The 20,263-nt window shown below is 42.2% G+C and overlaps 1 protein-coding gene across 4 annotated transcripts in view; it reads right to left on the bottom strand.

The window, feature by feature from the left end:
• slc2a9l2 (solute carrier family 2 member 9, like 2) overlaps positions 1–20,263 on the bottom strand; it is a 216,148-nt gene that overhangs the window by 115,278 nt on the left and 80,607 nt on the right. For all 4 annotated transcript variants that reach the window (XM_060901254.1, XM_060901255.1, XM_060901253.1 and 1 more), the window contains one exon: positions 718–863. In XM_060901254.1, the coding sequence (XP_060757237.1) occupies positions 718–863 (146 nt within the window). The remainder of the gene's footprint in view (positions 1–717; positions 864–20,263) is intronic.

Genomic DNA, 20,263 nt, shown 5'->3' with positions numbered 1-20,263 from the left:
CTGGCGACTTATACAGGGTGTACTGTACGCCGCCTCTCGCCCGTCGTCAACTAGGATAGGCTCCAGCTTGCCCGCGACCCTGTACAGGATAAGCCGCTCCGGATAATGGATGGATGTAGTAATTAGTTGAGCTCGTCACATGAATGGAATGTGTTTAATCCAAATCTCATTAACTCCAAAGCAAGTCGTTCTATAACTCATGCCACCTTGGACCCATTGTGTTCTGTTGGAGGAAAGTTGATCCTGGGATATGCTCCAGATCCTCCTCCACCACACTGACCAGGATAAAGCGGTTACTGAAAGTGACAAAGTTAAAGAGGTCCCTGTCTGCTATAAAGGAAAAAAAAATCAGGATGAACAGCAAAATAAAAAGGAATGCAGTTCTGAGAATCTGGACTTGCCAAGTTCCCCATATTAAGTGTTAAACCTGCAATTGACCACACAGGACATAAAGTGCTACATGCCAAGATGGTGAGTGTGTTATAAAGGGTTGTAAAGTCTGTCCTTGTAAAATGTGACCAATTCATAGATTCATTGGAAGGATAATCCTGACATCGAAGAAGACCCATAGAGACAGCACAAGAAAAGAGGTATTTAAATAGATGGAGAAAAAGACAGACAGCAGCAGTGACATCCTATTAAAGTACATACCAGCTGCACACACACACACACACACACACACTCTCACACTCGCTCACTCATCATGAACACACTCACATGGCCGAATATCTCGCGAAGGCTGAACAGCTGTCCAGTGAAAACTCCAAGACAGATGAAGACAGAATTAAACTGACCGATGGAACCACGGTACTGTCGTGGAGAGATTTCAGCCAGATACATCGGCAACACACTGAGAGACACTCCTGAGGGACGAAGTAAGAGAAGGACAGAAGACAGAGAGGAACAGCTCATGAGACTTCACTCTGTTGAAGTAATGTATAACAGCAGCAATTACAGCAAACTCATGAAAATGATTACATTGATTCATTTATTGATACAGTTATATTCATTGATTGATTCATTGTTTTTTAATGTATCCATGTGTTTTTCGAGTAAGCGTGGAATAACGTTATTAGAGTAGGAACCTGATAAGAATAAACCTCACCAGCTTACAGGCTAATAATAATAGAAACCATACAATAACAACTACTGTGACTACTACTGCTGCTGTTACTACTACGACTACAGCAACCATTCTAAGTTATTCATTTTTTTTTTTATTCATACCTCAACATCATACAGTACCACTCAAAAGTCTGGACACACCGACTCATTGATAGATTTTTCTGTATTTTGACTATTTTCTACATTGTAGAACAATACTGAAGACATTAGAACTATGAAGTACCATATGGAACAATTATTATATGGATACGAGTGTTCAACTGGGAAATACGTCACTTATATTTTTCATACAAGCTGCATTCAGGACATGGAGAACCAAAACCATGACATAAATCTCCATATGTCACGCATGAGGAAATTGATGAAGTGTTTTGATAAATTTGGCTAATTTTGTTTGTGAATGTGTCTATATAATAAAACAAAATATCACATGTTGGCTTGTAGATACGAAGTTTATCTTCTCGTGTTGAAAAACTCGCATTTTTCATACGAAATACATCGTAGATCTGAGTCACATATTTAAACAATATTGGTGGCGTTGAGTGGTCTGTCAGATATAGTCCATTCAGCTTGCATGATATTGAACGAGTCAAAGATGAGGAGCTGAATGGAATATATCTGATATACCATGAAAAACCAGCCAATATAATTATTATTCTACATACAGACTCTCTTCATATCAGCATACTCAAAAGCCAGCGTGAGCTTACCCGCGACTTGGTGCTGTTAGCACGGCAGTCCAGTTCCCTTCCAGCCAGCATAGCAGTAGCGTTAGCGAAGGCCAGTGCTAGCTTACCCACGACTCGGTGCTGTGAGTGTGGCAGTCCAGTTACCTACCAGCCGGTGTAGCATTAGCGAAGGCCAACGCTTGCGCAGCCAAGCCGAATATTATTATTATTATCCCCTGTGTAATCTACTTAGTTACTTTTAAAATCAACATCAACAACTCCACACAACAAAGCGACCTGGCAGCCAAAATTCTCTCAAAATCTTCCATTTTTAATGAAGCAAACCTAGCAGCCATGTTTATTTACAAATTGTCAGTCACTCGCTAACGCGGAAGTTTTACGTATCCGACATGTGACGTCATGTTGTCTTGACAACATGCAATATTGTAACAATATTGCGTGCTCATTATCCATTGGGTAGAGTGGTGTAATACACGGAGATAAGTGATATGATAACAATATTGCATGCTATCCATAAACCCACTAGAAGGGAATAGAACACATGTTTTTATTCCGTGGAAAAAGTGGCCTGTATGTATCATAATTCCCGATATTTCACTCTGATGATGTCGTCCCAGTGTTTCCCCGCTGACAAGACAACTGTGTTGTCAAAATGGCGAACCGGTTCAAAATTAAAATTCTTTTGATTCACTTGTGGGTTTTCTTTTGTGTGTGTGTGTGTGTGTGTGTGTCCAACAAAAATACAAAGAACATAACATGGTGGCTTGTACATGAAGTTTATCTTCTTGTGTTGAAACATATCACTCGTTCGCTTTGCTCAATCTTGAAATATGAAATATACATTCACCACTCGAAGATAAACTTCATATCTTCATACAACTGTGTAATATCCTCTATTTATGTGGTAACCAAAAAGTGTTTAAAAAATATGTTTCATATTTTAGATTCTTCAACGTGGTGGCACGGTGGTGTAGTGGTTAGCGCTGTCGCCTCACAGCAAGAAGGTCCTGGGTTCGAGCCCCGGGGCCGGCGAGGGCCTTTCTGTGTGGAGTTTGCATGTTCTCCCCGTGTCCGCGTGGGTTTCCTCCAGGTGCTCCGGTTTCCCCCACAGTCCAAAGACATGTAGGTTAGGTTAACTGGTGACTCTAAATTGAGCGTAGGTGTGAATGTGAGTGTGAATGGTTGTCTTTGTCTATGTGTCAGCCCTGTGATGACCTGGCGACTTGTCCAGGGTGTACCCCGCCTTTCGCCCGTAGTCAGCTGGGATAGGCTCCAGCTTGCCTGCGACCCTGTAGAAGGATAAAGCGGCTAGAGATAATGAGATGAGATGAGATTCTTCAACGTATCCACTGTTTACCTCGATGACGCTTTGCACACTATTGGCATTATCTGAACCAGCTTCATGAGGTCGTCACATGGAATGCTTTTAAATCAGCAGGTGTGCCTCATTAAAAGTTAATTAGTGGATGAGTTTCTTGCCTTCTTAATGCGTTTGCAATCATCAAACAATAAATAGTAATTCATACAAATACAGTAAATAGACCTTTTCCACAACTGTAGTGATCCATATTATGTCAAGAACCGCTGAACTCAGTAAACGATATCCATCATTACTTTAAGACATGGAGTGTCTTTTACTGAATAAAAATAAAGAAAAAACATTGCGTTCGAAGGTGTGTCCAAACTTTTGACTGGTACTACTATATATAACAACAAACGAATAAACAGAAATAAACGAGAGCACGGATGGCAGAAATACAAAAAAACCACAGCGACACCACAGTAGCAGTACCTGTCTGTTTTACTGTGCAAGATAACACCACTTATCTTCGCAAGCTAATAAGCAAAGTCCTTATAGACAAATCTGTCCACTCAATGATTTGCTTGGCACTGTCCCCAGGTAGGTATTTCTCATCAAGACCAGGTTCTTGTCTACTTAAGTGGGAAGAGACCAATAAACACAGCTACTGTACATGTTTATGGCCATTCAGGATATCCCAGTGGCTGGATTTTTAAACTGTGGAGCTAACTAGTGCCTCACATATAAAGTTTAAACATCCTGTAGAGCACTGTTAAATCCAGTATAAACCAATACCTAGAAGAGACTGTTCAACAAAAGTCAGCGATTGAGGAAGGAGGGTATTAGTCTGAGAAGCAATCAAGTGGAAAAAGGTAATACTTTCAACTTCATGGCCTTGGCAGAAAGGTCTACATTTGGTTGAAACCCAACACTGGTCAACACCCTTCAAAACACCATCCCCACAGTGATGCATGGTGGTGGTTGCATCATGTTGTGGGGATATGTTCATCAGCAGGGACTGAGAACCTGGCATGACTGATGGAAACAAAACAGAGGGCATTCCTTCAAGAAAAAAAAATTTCAGTCAACAATAATGATTACGGCGGCACGGTGGTGTAGTGGTTAGCGCTGTCGCCTCACAGCAAGAAGGTCCTGGGTTCAAGCCCCGGGGCCGGCGAGGGCCTTTCTGTGTGGAGTTTGCATGTTCTCCCCGTGTCCGCGTGGGTTTCCTCCAGGTGCTCCGGTTTCCCCCACAGCCCAAAGACATGCAGGTTAGGTTAACTGGTGACTCTAAATTGACCGTAGGTGTGAATGTGAGTGTGAATGGTTGTCTGTGTCTATGTGTCAGCCCTGTGATGACCTGGCGACTTGTCCAGGGTGTACCCCGCCTTTCGCCCGTAGTCAGCTGGGATAGGCTCCAGCTTGCCTGCGACCCTGTAGAAGGATAAAGCGGCTAGAGATAATGAGATGAGATGAATAATGATTACAAGCATATTCCCAGAGTGACATTGGAGCGGCTCTAAAACATGAACGTCTGATAATGGCCTGGTCAAAGCCCAGACCTGCATCCAGTTGAGAATCTGTGAAAAGCCTTGAACATTGCTACGCAATCATGTTTTCAATGTATTCTGACAGAGCATGAACAAGTTTTCAAACAGGACTGGACAAAAATAGCAGGATCCAGATGTGTAAAGCTCAGAGAGACTTATCCTTGAATTGCAACCAAAGATGATTCTATCAAGCCTTGACTCAGGGATGCAAAGCATTGTAGTTTGTCATTAGAATAAGTTGTCATCATAATTTTAAACAGTGTATATAACGAGCATCTTTGTCAGTGCCGAACTGTCCAGAAAAAAAAAAAAAGTTATTTCAAAAGTTACCAGGGTAAGAAGTGGTGTAATTTTATACTTTATAATTTATGCTTCAAGTTTTGCTTCGCTTGTTATGCTTTACATTTACTTTTTCTGCTTTCGGCTGAGAGTTTTTATGCATTTGCACTCTACTGAATAAACATAACAGTGCAATAAGATGAGCAATTGTGCATTTATTATGTGCCTGATTATAAAAGAAGTTCAACTTAATTTGAAATTCATGAAAATGTTATTATGGGATGTCAAACCACTGGAAGTTACACAGTGTAACTCTGCTCAAAAGCAATCGGCTTGTTTTATTAAGCACACAACTTCCCATCATACAGCTGCATGATACAGTGTCCCATTCGTATTTCAAGTGATAATCTCTCTCCCCCCTGATGAAGTCTCTGGTGATGGTGGTTGTCAGCTGAATGACATTAAAAATGGGAAATAGTAGCATGGACCTGGCATCAGTTAGACAGATTCATAAATAACACACCTCCCAATGCGGACAAATCTGAATGAGAAATTCCAAACAATGTTACAAAGGCTATTAAAAATGACAGTGGGATTTAATGAGCTGTTTACTTTTTGAAAAAGTCAGTGAATGAAATAGAGCTGATAAAACAAATAAAATAAAACAGGCATGAACAACCTGCTGTGTTGATTCGATACCAGTCCGTAGCAGTAATGGTTAAACGCCAAACATTTTTGATTATCTGTTTTAGGGCCAGGTGGCACAGTGGTGTAGTGGTTAACGCTATCACCTCACAGCAAGAAAGTTCTGGGTTCGAGCCCAGTGGCCAACGGGGGCCTTTCTGTGTGGAGTTTGCATGTTCTCCCCGTGTCTGCATAGGTTTCCTCCAGGTGCTCCGGTTTCCCCCACAGTCCAAAGACGTGCAGGTTAGGTTCATTGGTGGTTCTAAATTGACTGAGTGTGAACGGTTGTTTGTCTCTGTGTGTCAGCCCTGTGATGATCTGGCAACTTGTCCAGGGTGGACCCTGCCTCTTGCCCATAGCCAGCTGAGATAGGCTCCAGCTTGCCCATGACCCTGCACAGGATAAGCGGTTATGGATAATGGATGGATATTTTAGGGACTTTCACTGATTTGGGTTTAACTATGGCTAGGTAATGGTAATCTCAACCTTATTAACCAAAACGAAATCGTTTGGCACCTTTCTGTGGTGTTTTTTTTTTTTTAAATAAAGAATAAAAGCCATTTTATTGATGAGGACCAGCCAAATATCCCAGAAATATCAAATTATAAAGACATTATCATCATCATGGGAATATTTGGCTTACACACACACACACACACACACACACACACTGGTATTAATGCCAGCAGGACTAAGCCCTGTTGACCTTCCGAGAGAAGAAGACATTGATCTAAGGTTTCGTTTTTAGCACCCACATCAGATTATTTGCTCTTTAAAAAATGCCTTAAGACTATTTTGGACTTTTGTGGAATCATGTGCAACAGCACCATCAATGGGAGGAAGAAAATTACAGGGAATGGTGTGAAGAAGCAAGGATGCACTCTCAGAAAATAAAGTACATTATTGTACTTTTAGAGGTACTGTAACTGGGGCAGTACCATCTAATATACTTATTTGTAACCTTTATATACTGCTTGGGAACAAGTATATACTTCTTTGGCCCTAAAAGGAACACACAGTTACCTTGAGGTCCAATAATGAGCCCTCGAGGGGGGTCCGTGTATCATCCGATCATTCGGTTGCCAGGTGACGAGTGGGTGTGCCAACTGCGTCTTTGGGCGGCACTGGCACACCCTAGCACACCCATGGCTACGCCCATGCCACAAAGGATGTGTCCATCTGGTCCATCTCCACTGTTAAATGTCAATGACTGCTCGTCCACGTTGTTGGGGCCGAGGCTACTTTTTCCGCTTGCGCGAGCAGTAGAAAAGCACAGTGGGAAATGGGGACCAATAATCGTAAATTAGAGTTATTATTTCGTTTTGGTTTCCCTGTTTATTATTTGTTCTGTTTTGAGTTGAAAAAAGGAAAACAAACACCAATCCCTCATTTTTTGGTCATACAGAAAAACAGGAAAACGAAATATTGAGTGTTTTTTTTGTTTTTCGTTTTCCAGATTGAATGGAATACTTGAATGATCGGATGATACACGGACCAGGGTACATTAGTGGAGATTGTCCCAGTGTTGCAGTATTTGAGATTGGTCTTGCTCTCAAGACCCGTCTCGAGACCACTTATCGAAGGTCTTGTTCTCATCTCGGAATCGACCGCATTTTTACTCCGTCTTATCTTGATCTCAGACATCGAGGACTCTGGATTTTATTTCAAGACCACAACTGTGGGGATTTCACGAAATTTCATGTATATTGTCTGATTTATTTTTTAACATCATTATTGTGGCTGGATGTAAAATTTCCTGCTTCAAATGCAACCAATAACATGACTCATTGCTAATTTTTTATTTTTTGTTACTGTGAATGGTCGTCACCTCTCCCCTGCCCCCTTTCACACATTCTGACCTGGTTCTGGTCTGACTTGGTCTTGGTCTTGACTTGATATTAACCCATCAAAGTCTTGGTCTTGTCTCAGTCTCAGTGGACTCTGGTCTCGGTCATGACTTTGTCTCGATTTCGGTGGTCTTGGCTACAACACTAATCACCAGTGATTGAGAAGGTGGATTTGAAATACAGTCGAGAGTGGAAGGAATGCAAACAAGTTGGATTATTTTTTTCGCCCAATGCCTCCTGAGAAGAAAGTGAAAGTGGGTAGACTAAGCATACATTGTCCAATGACAGTAGAAGGGCACAGAGGCTCGGAGAGCACAGACCTCCGCCAAGGACAACAGTCGACTCTTCTGTGATGTGCAAATCTGCAAATGCAACCACACTATATGTCTGGATATGTTTTCAAAAACTATTAATGCCAACATACGTATCTCAGAGGATTACCCGAACCTGTGAAAATGTAGATTGAGACATGGAGTCATGGTATTTCTACAGTGGCAATGTTTTTTGGCATTGTATGGCATTGTTGAGTTTTGACTTTGATCAAGGCTAAATGTTAATATCTCTTAACATTTGCAAAAGTGAAAATAAATTTGTGGATCCACCCTGTGAGTTGGTTCCACTCCAAAATTTAATGGGTTTTTCCTTGGTCCATGCTATACCTTTCCACCAAGTTTCATGAAAATCAGGCCAGTAGCTTTTGCACAATCCTACTTAAAGGGAGACAAGCAAACAAACAGACAAACTGCACTGCACTGCAAACATCACCTCTCTGGTGGAGGTAATTACACAAAAATGACTGACAACAGAACCATAATTTCAACTGAAACATTTTTGTTCAGTTGCTGAGCTACTGACAGATATTAGATCAGCTCGCCCATCTAATATCACCACCAGCCTCAACTGCTTGCACAAATAACTGTATGAACTGGAACTGTGTGATTCATGGCTTGTAAAATTTTAGCTCGCAGAGATGACTTCAGGGGCGGCACGGTGGTGTAGTGGTTAGCGCTGTCGCCGCACAGCAAGAAGGTCTGGGTTCGAGCCCCGTGGCCGGCGAGGGCCTTTCTGTGCGGAGTTTGCATGTTCTCCCCGTGTCCGCGTGGGTTTCCTCCGGGTGCTCCGGTTTCCCCCACAGTCCAAAGACATGCAGGTTAGGTTAACTGGTGACTCTAAATTGACCGTAGGTGTGAATGTGAGTGTGAATGGTTGTCTGTGTCTATGTGTCAGCCCTGTGATGACCTGGCGACTTGTCCAGGGTGTACCCCGCCTTTCGCCCGTAGTCAGCTGGGATAGGCTCCAGCTTGCCTGCGACCCTGTAGAACAGGATAAAGCAGCTAGAGATAATGAGATGAGATGAGATGAGATGACTTCATGTGCACACAGACACGGAGACACGCATCCAAAAGCTTAGCTTCAAAAGTTAGACAAAAGTGTGTGCTGCAGCACTGCGGAGCTCATTTGCCAGCCAATTTTGGTCTTATATGATTGTTCCCTTTCTCTCGCTCTCTCTCTCACACACACACACACACACACACATTCACTCTGTGTTGATGACTAATGGAAAAGCCTGGAGGCTTTAACTCAATGTTGATTGTTTGTTTATGGCTGAATTATATTCACAACAAAATTAAATCTGATATTTGCAGACACATAGTGCAGCTTCCTGACAGTGATGGTGTTTTTCATGCTTGTACAGCGGAGCCCACCAAGATAGGAAAAGTCATCAAATAACATCTAAAAGCCTCCAATAATAATTCTTATTCAAATCACATTGGCAGCCGAAATAAAGCTCATCTCATCTCATTATCTCTAGCCGCTTTATCCTTCTACAGGGTCGCAGGCAAGCTGGAGCCTATCCCAGCTGACTACGAGCGAAAGGCGGGGTACACCCTGGACAAGTCGCCAGGTCATCACAGGGCTGACACATAGACACAGACAACCATTCACACTCACATTCACACCTACGGTCAATTTAGAGTCACCAGTTAACCTAACCTGCATGTCTTTGGACTGTGGGGGAAACCGGAGCACCCGGAGGAAACCCACACGGACACGGGGAGAACATGCAAACTCCGCACAGAAAGGCCCTCGTCGGCCATGGGGCTCGAACCCGGACCTTCTTGCTGTGAGGCGACAGTGCTAACCACTACACCACTGTGCCACCCCCAGCTTTAAATATCACGCAAAAAAACCCCTCATGCTTATGGCCTTCTGTGATTTGTGAATGCTGGCACATAGACATTTTAAGTGGCTGAGAGAGCTTTCTGAGTTCCGATCAAAAAATTCAGAGAATGTTCCTATTACAGATGAACTGACTGTGACACAATTGTGTGTGTGCGCAACAGCAGCAAGCAGTAACTTTCATGAGCCAGTATGCCACTTTTCGTCACGTTGTCAACAGCACGGCCTGTGTTACATGCATTTTTGATTTTACTGTAAACCTCAAACTTGGGCAGAGAGCAAACATCAAATTCTGTGTCAAACGCTGGAAATCAGCAGCAGAGATCCTTGAAGTGTTTCACGAGCACAACCCACAAAAATGTCCAAGAAATTGAAGTGTGTGTGCATGCTGTCACAAAAACACATGGAACACAGGTCCTGATGTTGACAGCGCAATGTCATGCGGCATACCGACTCACAAAATGTACAGTCACAAAATGACTGTGCTGCACTCTGTTCGTTCACAACAGGACCAGTCTCAGAACTTTTTGATTCAATTGTTGTTTGGCCCATGACTCACCCGTCCTCAAAATTTAACCAAAATACATTGTTACATTGGGAAATGTAAAAATAAATAAATAAATCCTGGGTGGTGTAGTGGTTAGCACTGTCGCCTCACAGCAAGAAGGTCCAGGTTCGAGCCCAGCAGCCGGCGAGAGCCTTTCTGTGCGGCGTTTGCATGCTCTCCCAGTGTCTGCATGAGTTTCCTCCGGGTGCTCCGGTTTCCCCCACAGTCCAAAGACATGCAGGTTAGGCTAATTGGTGGCTCTAAATTGACTGTAAGTGTGAATGGAGTGTGAATGAAAATTGAATTGAGTGTGAAAATTGAATTATTTGTTCCTTGGATAATGGCCCACCCTTCCTCAAAATTTCATCAAAATCCATTTCGTACTTTTTGAGTTATGTTGGGAAGAGGCAAACAAACAAACAAATGGTGTCGAAAACATAACCTTCTCCAACAAAGTTCTCATCTCATCTCATCTCATCTCATTATCTCTAGCCGCTTTATCCTTCTACAGGGTCGCAGACAAGCTGGAGCCTATCCCAGCTGACTACGGGCGAAAGGCGGGGTACACCCTGGACAAGTCGCCAGGTCATCACAGGGCTGACACATAGACACAGACAACCATTCACACTCACATTCACACCTACGGTCAATTTAGAGTCACCAGTTAACCTAACCTGCATGTCTTTGGACTGTGGGGGAAACCGGAGCACCCGGAGGAAACCCACGCGGACACGGGGAGAACATGCAAACTCCACACAGAAAGGCCCTCGCCGGCCCCGGGGCTCGAACCCAGGACCTTCTTGCTGTGAGGCAACAGCGCTAACCACTACACCACCGTGCCGCCCTCTCCAACAAAGTTGGCAGAGGAAATGAATGAACGAACAAACGAGTGACTGATCCAAGTTGTAATTCAAGAAACTGGTTCTTCCCGATGCTGTGATTCTGCATTAGATCCGAGAATGATACAAAGGTATTGTTCTGAAAGATGTGCTGAATATGTGTCATATCTTTTAATACCCATGTCAAGTTTGGTGTTTTTTTGGTGACTGGGGAATCAGGATTGTGTCATATGGGAGTGCATTTGGCTACTGAGAGTGAGTATGTGAGTTTGAGACGTTTTCACCAAGCTGTCTGAGTTGGGCTTATGAAACCGAGATGGTGTTTGAGAACTCGGCTGATGAATAGTTGAGCTGAACTTCTAATTTCCTTACAGAGTGTCTGTGAAGGTTCTCAGCCATCTAGGTCATCGTAAACTGGAGGTGCTAAAGAAGGCAACTGGACTTGCTTGAAATTCTTGAAGATGTTTCACCTCTCATCCGAAAGGCTTCTTCAGTTCTGTCTGACTCGTGGGAAGTTCCAAGTATTTATCCTCTAGTGGACCAAAAGCAATCCTAAGGAGAGTTGTTGAGGTCACATGGGCCGTTAACAGTCTCCGTCATCCTGTAGGTTGTTGGGGTCCCTGGAGGCCGGGTGTGAACTGTGTTTGCAGCCAAGAGGGCTGTTTGGGTGATATGTGGGTCATTGAAGTCAGCTGAGTCTTGGTGTGGATGTGTATTCAGTTTCCTGGGAAGTGTGCCAAGGACTGTATTGTATGTGGCTGATAAATGGAGTCTCAGACCACCTCCTCTGTTCAGTGATGGTCGTTCCAGGTTGACAAAGATGGCTTTGTCAAAAAAAAAAGGAACAAATAAGAGTGTCAATGACCCATGTGACCTCAACGACTCTCCTCAGGGCTGCTTTTGGTCCACTCGAGGATAAATACCTGGAACTCCTCACTGGTCCGACAGAACTGAAGAAGCCTTTCGGATGAGAAGTGAAATGTCTTCAAGAATTTCAAGCAAGTCCAGTTGCCTTCTTTAGCACCTATGGTTCCTTACAGAGTGTTTGTTCTGCTTCTATCCACAGGTTGGCTCTCTGATTGGCTTTATCCGTATGAATATGTAGTGAAGTTGGTTGACAAGGATTTTTGTTGAAAGATTGGGCGCTGAATTTGAGTTTTTGAAGGCTGGTTCGCTGTTTCATGAAAATCTTGAGATAATATAATTGAGTGGCTTGAAACCAGGTACAGGGGGTTCAGCAGGCATTGCTGAATATTGGTATTTTATTTTCGGCAGAGGGCGGCACGGTGGTGTAGTGGTTAGCGCTGTCGCCTCACAGCAAGAAGGTCCTGGGTTCGAGCCCCGGGGCTGGCGAGGGCCTTTCTGTGCGGAGTTTGCATGTTCTCCCCATGTCCGCGTGGGTTTCCTCCGGGTGCTCCGGTTTCCCCCACAGTCCAAAGACATGCAGGTTAGGTTAACTGGTGACTCTAAATTGACCGTAGGTGTGAATGTGAGTGTGAATGGTTGTCTGTGTCTATGTGTCAGCCCTGTGATGACCTGGCGACTTGTCCAGGGTGTGCCCCGCCTTTCGCCCGTAGTCAGCTGGGATAGGCTCCGGCTTGCCTGCGACCCTGTAGAAGGATAAAGCGGCTAGAGATGATGTGATGTATTTTCGGCAGTGTTATCATTATACAGAAGATCACTATGTCTGTACATGTCACTGAGACTGAGAGAGAGGTTTGGATCACTCTAACAGTTGGGGAGATATTTTAATGCCCAAATATGAAAAGTGGTTCATGCTTATTGGGGATAGGATAATCTATTGCAGCATCTGATAAGCTCTTGTCATGTGGGAGGACAGTGGATTTGATCCAATTTATAGAGTAACTAGAGATTTGAAAGCAAACCTCGAATAATATTTCCTATTGGGGTAGCTAAGGTCTTGCTGATAATTTTGTGTCTGATTGATGAGTGATAATGAACAATAACTTGAGGATGGGGTGTGTGTGTGTCTTGAGATAGTGGCGATATTAAGTTCTGTAGTCTCATATTGTTTTACTTCATCTATTAATCTATTTAAAAAAATGGTACGTTTGTGCTTCTAGAACTCAGTAAAAAGTCATCAGGTCATGGTGCCTAGTTATTAGGCATATGTTTAAGCCCTGAAAGACCTCATGAGGTGCTGTTGGTTTATCCAGTTTACTTTTTTTTGGTTCTCAGGGTTCATTCTGGTAGATCAGTACTGTTAAGAACTGCATTTAAATCTTAAATTTATTCTGGGCCATGATGTAATGAATGCAGGGTTTCATTCAAGAACACTGTAAAAGTATTACTCATCTCTTTTGGCGTTTGTATGATGAGGCGTTTTCCAGTGCCGTTTTGTTTTTAGTGCGTTTTTATTGCAACAGCAGATGTACAGTTTTCTGCTGAGTCTGTGGAGTATATATTTGCTTTTATTTATTTCTGAATTTATTATTCGAATAGGAGTTTTCTTCATGCGTTTTTTTCTGTACTGTTCTCTACTAACAAATTCAATTTTGAGTCACCTTCTTTTCCTTATAAAATATAAATAAGAATAAGATATTATTTTCCCTTTACTACGCATTGGATGAGTTTCTGGAGAATTGCTTATTCCATGTTATTTCACAAATAGCTCACAGTACCATTTTACTACCAGAAAGAACACGCTTCCATTTGAAGGCTTTAATGTTACTGATATACTTGCTGGGTCATGATATCGGGGAATATCATATGTCTACAGAACTTTGTATACAACCCCGATTCCAAAAAAGTTGGGACAAAGTACAAATTGTAAATAAAAACGGAATGCAATGATGTGGAAGTTTCAAAATTCCATATTTTATTCAGAATAGAACATAGATGACATATCAAATGTTTAAACTGAGAAAATGTATCATTTAAAGAGAAAAATTAGGTGATTTTAAATTTCATGACAACAACACATCTCAAAAAAGTTGGGACAAGGCCATGTTTACCACTGTGAGACATCCCCTTTTCTCTTTACAACAGTCTGTAAACGTCTGGGGACTGAGGAGACAAGTTGCTCAAGTTTAGGGATAGGAATGTTAACCCATTCTTGTCTAATGTAGGATTCTAGTTGCTCAACTGTCTTAGGTCTTTTTTGTCGTATCTTCCGTTCTATGATGCGCCAAATGTTTTGTATGGGTGAAAGATCTGGACTGCAGGCTGGCCAGTTCAGTACCCGGACCCTTCTTCTACGCAGCCATGATGCTGTAATTGATGCAGCATGTGGTTTGGCATTGTCATGTTGGAAAATGCAAGGTCTTCCCTGAAAGAGATGTCGTCTGGATGGGAGCATATGTTGCTCTAGAACCTGGATATACCTTTCAGCATTGATGGTGTCTTTCCAGATGTGTAAGCTGCCCATGCCACACGCACTAATGCAACCCCATACCATCAGAGATGCAGGCTTCTGAACTGAGCGCCGATAACAACTTGGGTCGTCCTTCTCCTCTTTAGTCCGAATGACACGGCGTCCCTGATTTCCATAAAGAACTTCACATTTTGATTCGTCTGACCACAGAACAGTTTTCCACTTTGCCACAGTCCATTTTAAATGAGCCTTGGCCCAGAGAAGACGTCTGCGCTTCTGGATCATGCTTAGATATGGCTTCTTCTTTGAACTATAGAGTTTTAGCTGGCAACGGCGGATGGCACGGTGAACTGTGTTCACAGATAATGTTCTCTGGAAATATTCCTGAGCCCATTTTGTGATTTCCAATACAGAAGCATGTATGTGATGCAGTGCCGTCTAAGGGCCCAAAGATGACGGGCACCCAGTATGGTTTTCTGGCCTTGACCCTTACGCACAGAGATTCTTCCAGATTCTCTGACTCTTTTGATGATATTATGCACTGTAGATGATGATATGTTCAAACTCTTTGCAATTTTACACTGTTGAACTCCTTTCTGATATTGCTCCACTATTTGTCGGCGCAGAATTAGGGGGATTGGTGATCCTCTTCCCATCTTTACTTCTGAGAGCCGCTGCCACTCCAAGATTCTCTTTTTATACCCAGTCATGTTAATGACCTATTGCCAATTGACCTAATGGGTTGCAATTTGGTCCTCCAGCTGTTCCTTTTTTGTACCTTTAACTTTTCCAGCCTCTTATTGCCCCTGTTCCAACTTTTTTGAGATGTGTTGCTGTCATGAAATTTCAAATGAGCCAATATTTGGCATGAAATTTCAAAATGTCTCACTTTCGACATTTGATATGTTGTCTATGTTCTATTGTGAATACAATATCAGTTTTTGAGATTTGTAAATTATTGCATTCCATTTTTATTTACAATTTGTACTTTGTCCCAACTTTTTTGGAATCGGGGTTGTATTTACAATTCCAATTCCACAAAAGTTGGGACACTGATTAAAACATAAATAAAAACAGAATGTGAAGATTTGCAAATTATGGAAACCGTATTTTTCATTGAAAATAGGACAAAGACGACATATCAGATGCTGAAACTGAAATTTTTGTTTTGAAAAGTTTTGAAAAATATCCACTCCTTTTGAATTTGTTGTCAGCAACACATTTCAGAAAAGTTGGGACAGGGGCAACAAAAGAATGGAAAAGTTGTGTCATGCTAAAACAAACCAATTAGGTTCACTGGCAACAGGTCAGTAACATGATTGGATATAAAAAGAGCATCCCAGAGAGGCAGAGTCTCTCAGAAGTAAAGATGGGGAGGGGTTCACCGCTCTGTTAAAGACTGCATGGAAAAACAGTGCAACAATTTTAGAATAATGTTCCTCAATGTAAGCCTACAAAAGAAATTGGGGATCACATCATCTGTGGTACATAATATAATTAAAAGATTCAGAGAATCTGGAGAAATCTCTGTATGCAAGAGACAAGGCTGGAAACTGACATTGGATGCCTGTGATCTTCAGGCCCTCAGGAGACACTGCATTAAAAGCAGACACGTGTCTGTAGTGGAAATCGCTGTATGGGCTCAGGAACACTTCAGAAAACCGTCGTCTGTGAAAACAGTTCATTACGGCAAGGCAAGGCAAGTTTATTTATATAGCGCATTTCATACACAGTGGCAGTTCAATGTGCTTTACAGAGGTAAAAGCAAAACAGTAAACAATAGAAAATAAAATTACCTAAAATAAAGGGGGAAGAAGAGAGAAAAAAATAAGAATTAAACAATAGTAGAAATAAAATAATAAAATGAAGTAAAAGTTCAGGGTGGCACGGTGGTGTAGTGGTTAGCGCTGTCGCCTCACAGCAAGAAGGTCCGGGTTCGAGCCCCGGGGCCGGCGAGGGCCTTTCTGTGCGGAGTTTGCATGTTCTCCCCGTGTCCGCGTGGGTTTCCTCCGGGTGCTCCGGTTTCCCCCACAGTCCAAAGACATGCAGGTTAGGTTAACTGGCGACTCTAAATTGACCGTAGGTGTGAGTATGAATGGTTGTCTGTGTCTATGTGTCAGCCCTGTGATGACCTGCCGACTTGTCCAGGGTGTACCCCGCCTTTCGCCCGTAGTCAGCTGGGATAGGCTCCAGCTTGCCTGCGACCCTGTAGAACAGGATAAAGCGGCTAGAGATAATGAGATGAGATGAGTAAAAGTTCAGTAAAAAACAGCAGAATAAAATGGAATAAAAGTTAAGTTTAAATCATGCAGAGACTGTAAAAGTTAAGTAAAGTTTAAAACATGTAAAGATGACGATATTTATCAGTTAGCAGAAAGCATCTGAAAACAGCCTGGTCTTTAATCTAGATTTGAAGCTGCCAACAGCAGGAGCATTTTTAATGTCCTCTGGCAGTTGGTTCCATAGCTGTACTGCATAGCAGCTAAAAGTTGCTTCACCACACTTTGTTTTAACAACAGGTTTTACCAGTAAATTTTGCTGCTGCGATCTGGTATATCTGATTGGGTTAGGCCGCTGCAACATATCAGAGAGGTAATTGGGCCCTGTACCATTTAGAGATTTGTACACCAGCAGCAATGCTTTAAAGTCAATTCTGTAGCTTACTGGAAGCCAGTGAAGGGACCTTAGAATTGGGGTAATGTGCTCTCTTCTTTTTGTTCATGTGAGAACCCTAGCCGCTGCATTTTGAACCAGCTGAAGTCGTTTGATGGTCTTTTTTGGCAGGCCTGTGAAAAGGCCATTGCAGTAGTCAACCCTACTAGAGATGAAGGCATATATACGTTTTTCCAGATCATTTTTTGATATAAGTCCTCTTAGTTTGGAAATGTTTTTTAGGTGATAAAATGCCGATTTAGTGATTGCTTTCATGTGCCTGTCAAAGTTTAGCTCGCTATCAATGAAAACACCAAGATTTTTAACCATATCTTTTGTTTTAATCCCCTTTGTGTCAAGAATAGTGGTAATCCTGAGTCTTTCATCTTTTTTCCCAAATAAAATTACTTCTGTTTTATCTGTGTTCAGCTGAAGAAAGTTTTGTGACATCCAGTTGTTGATTTGATCGATACACTGGTAGAGACATTCAAGGGGGGCATAATCATTAGGTGAAAGAGCAAAATAAATTTGGGTGTCACTGATACAAAATTGAGTTGTTCTTGATAATTTGTCCAAGTGGGAGCATATAAAGGTTGAATAGTAATGGTCCAAGGATCGACCCCTGGGGGACACCACAGGTCAAGGACAGGTCAATTACTGCATCCACAAATGCAAGTTAAAACCAGATATAATCAATATCCAGAAACACTGCCGCCTTCTCTGGGCCTGAGCTCTTTTATGATGGACTGAGGCGAAGTGGAAAACTGTCCCGAGCTCTGACGAATAAAAAGTAGATTTTTAGAAATCATGAACACTCCGTCCTCCAGGCGAAAGAGGAGAGGAACCATCTGGTTTGTTATCAGTGCACAGTTCAAAAGCCAGCATATGTGATGGTATGAGGGTGCATTAGTGCACACGACATGGGTAGTTTGTACATCTGGGAAGGTATCATTAATACTGAATGATATATACACGGTTTCAGAGCAATATGCTGCCATCCAGACAAAATCTTTTTCAGGGAAGGCCTTCCTTCTTTCGGCAAGACAATGCCAAACCGCTTTCTGCACATATTAAAACTGTATGGCTCCGTAGTAAGAGAGTCCGGGTGCTAAACTGGCCTGCCTGCAGTCCAGAGCTGTCTTGCATTTAAAATATCTGGCACATTATGAAGCACAAAATACGACAAAGGAGACCCCGAACTGTTGGGCAACTGAAATTGTATATCGGGCAAAAATGGGACAACATTTCTCTTTCAAAACTACAGCAACTGGTCTCCTCAGTTCCCAAACATTTACAGAGGGTTGTTAAAAGTAGAGGTGATGCAACACAGTGGTAAACATGCCCCTGTCCCAACTTTTTTGAAACGTGTTGCTGACATCAAATTCAAAATGAGCATAAATTTTTCAAAAAACAATAAAATTTCTCAGTTTCAACATTTGGTATGTTGTCTTTTGTCCTATTTTCAAAGAAATATAGGGTTTCCATGATTTGCAAATGATTGTATTCTGTTTTTATTTACAGTTTACACAGGATCCCAACTTTTTTGGAATAGGGTTTGTACTATAATGTCTCCTAAAGCTCCGAGTGCCCTCTGCATTCACATTACTTCTTCATGGTCCCCATGCTGGTATCATGGGCTTTTGATTTTACTTTGTTTTCATTTCTCTTCCTGTTTTTTTCCTAGTCTCTGCCCTCATCCAGTCATTGGTTTGTTTCCTTAATGTTTTCCTGAATGTATCTTGTTTCTTTGAGAATTTAAACTCTCTTTGTTTTCATATGTTTGTTGTTAAATCTTATTGTGTCATGCAATTCTAAGACTTGGTTTCCCCATGTTCTAGTTGTCGTAATTCTGTCCCTGTTTTCTTGGATCACGCTATAAACGTGAATCTTACTGGAAGCAGATTTGCCAAATAGTTAATGTCAGTAATAATAAAAGCATTCATAATTTAATGTTTGTTTACAGGAATGGCACATTGTACTGTATTTTTAAACGGTACTATTTATGTAATTCAGTGTTGGTTGAGCAACCCACGTTTCTTTCTCTGGGGCTCAGTGGTATCAATTGCCACACCCAAACTGCTTGTGATTTGTGTTATTAGCCAGAACACATGCCACAAGTTTGACTTGTCTAAATGAAGTTGATAAAATCAATCATCCATAAGACCTTTGTACTTTCACTTTTACCACGTGTAAAAGTAAAAAGATGGTGTATTGCTTTGCACCATCCAACCCCAATCCTACTCAGGCCACCAACAACATCAGGTTGGCTGATGTCTTTGACCTAGTGGAGACCAATGCAAACCCTTTTTTTGAAATGTACATTTCTGACACTTGGCAGATACCCATGTCCAGAGAGAGCACTTATTTCATTTATAAACCTGAGCAGTTGGGGTGGCACGGTGGTGCAGTGGTTAGCACTGTCGCCTCACAGCAAGAATGTTCTGGATTTGAGCCTTACTGTTGACAGGGCCCTTTCTGTGTGGAGTTTGCAGTGGGTGCTCCGATTTCTTCCCAGAGTTCAAAGACGTGCAGATTGTCATAGACATGTCTGACATGTCAACTGACTCAAAACGGATAGTGAGTGAGTGATTCAGTAAAATACCCAGCCAGTGGGGTTGCATAAGCCAGTGCACACTTAGTGCCAATCCCAAGCTCAGATAAACTGAGGAGGGTTGTGTCAGGAAGGGTATCTGGTGTAAAAACGTAGGCCAAATCAAATATGCGGATCATAATGATCCGCTGTGACAACCCCTCACGAGAGCAACCGAAAAATATAAAAGTGAGCAGCTGAGCATCAGGGCCTTGCCCAGCAGCTTGGCAGTGCTGGGATTTGAAAACACACAATCTTTTGATCGGTGTTTTAATGTCTTCTAGGTTAGACTCAGACTGCTGCAACTTTAGACATATGATTGCTGATAAGGAACAATAAGGACTTCTGGTCATTGGAGGAACAACTCAAAATGTATATTTTCAGCTTCAGAGTCACTGATTTTTGCTCTGCTGTATTATATGAAAAATGATTGTAATATACAAGAAATACACTTACTGAGGTAGAAGAGAGGAGATGGCAGGAAGTTATCTTGAAGCAAATAGCTTCATATTATCTACAATGTGGGAAGAAGAAAGGTGCATGCCTGATGGTAGTATTTATGCTTGCACACATGCATAAGGAGGCATGCAGTTGTAACGATTATGGATGGTGTTAATCTCAGTCTGCTTGTGTTCTGACCCCTGCT

Source organism: Neoarius graeffei, chromosome 20, assembly GCF_027579695.1.
Source record: "Neoarius graeffei isolate fNeoGra1 chromosome 20, fNeoGra1.pri, whole genome shotgun sequence".
Taxonomy (NCBI): Eukaryota; Metazoa; Chordata; class Actinopteri; order Siluriformes; family Ariidae; genus Neoarius; species Neoarius graeffei.
This window is presented reverse-complemented; position numbering and strand designations above follow the sequence as displayed.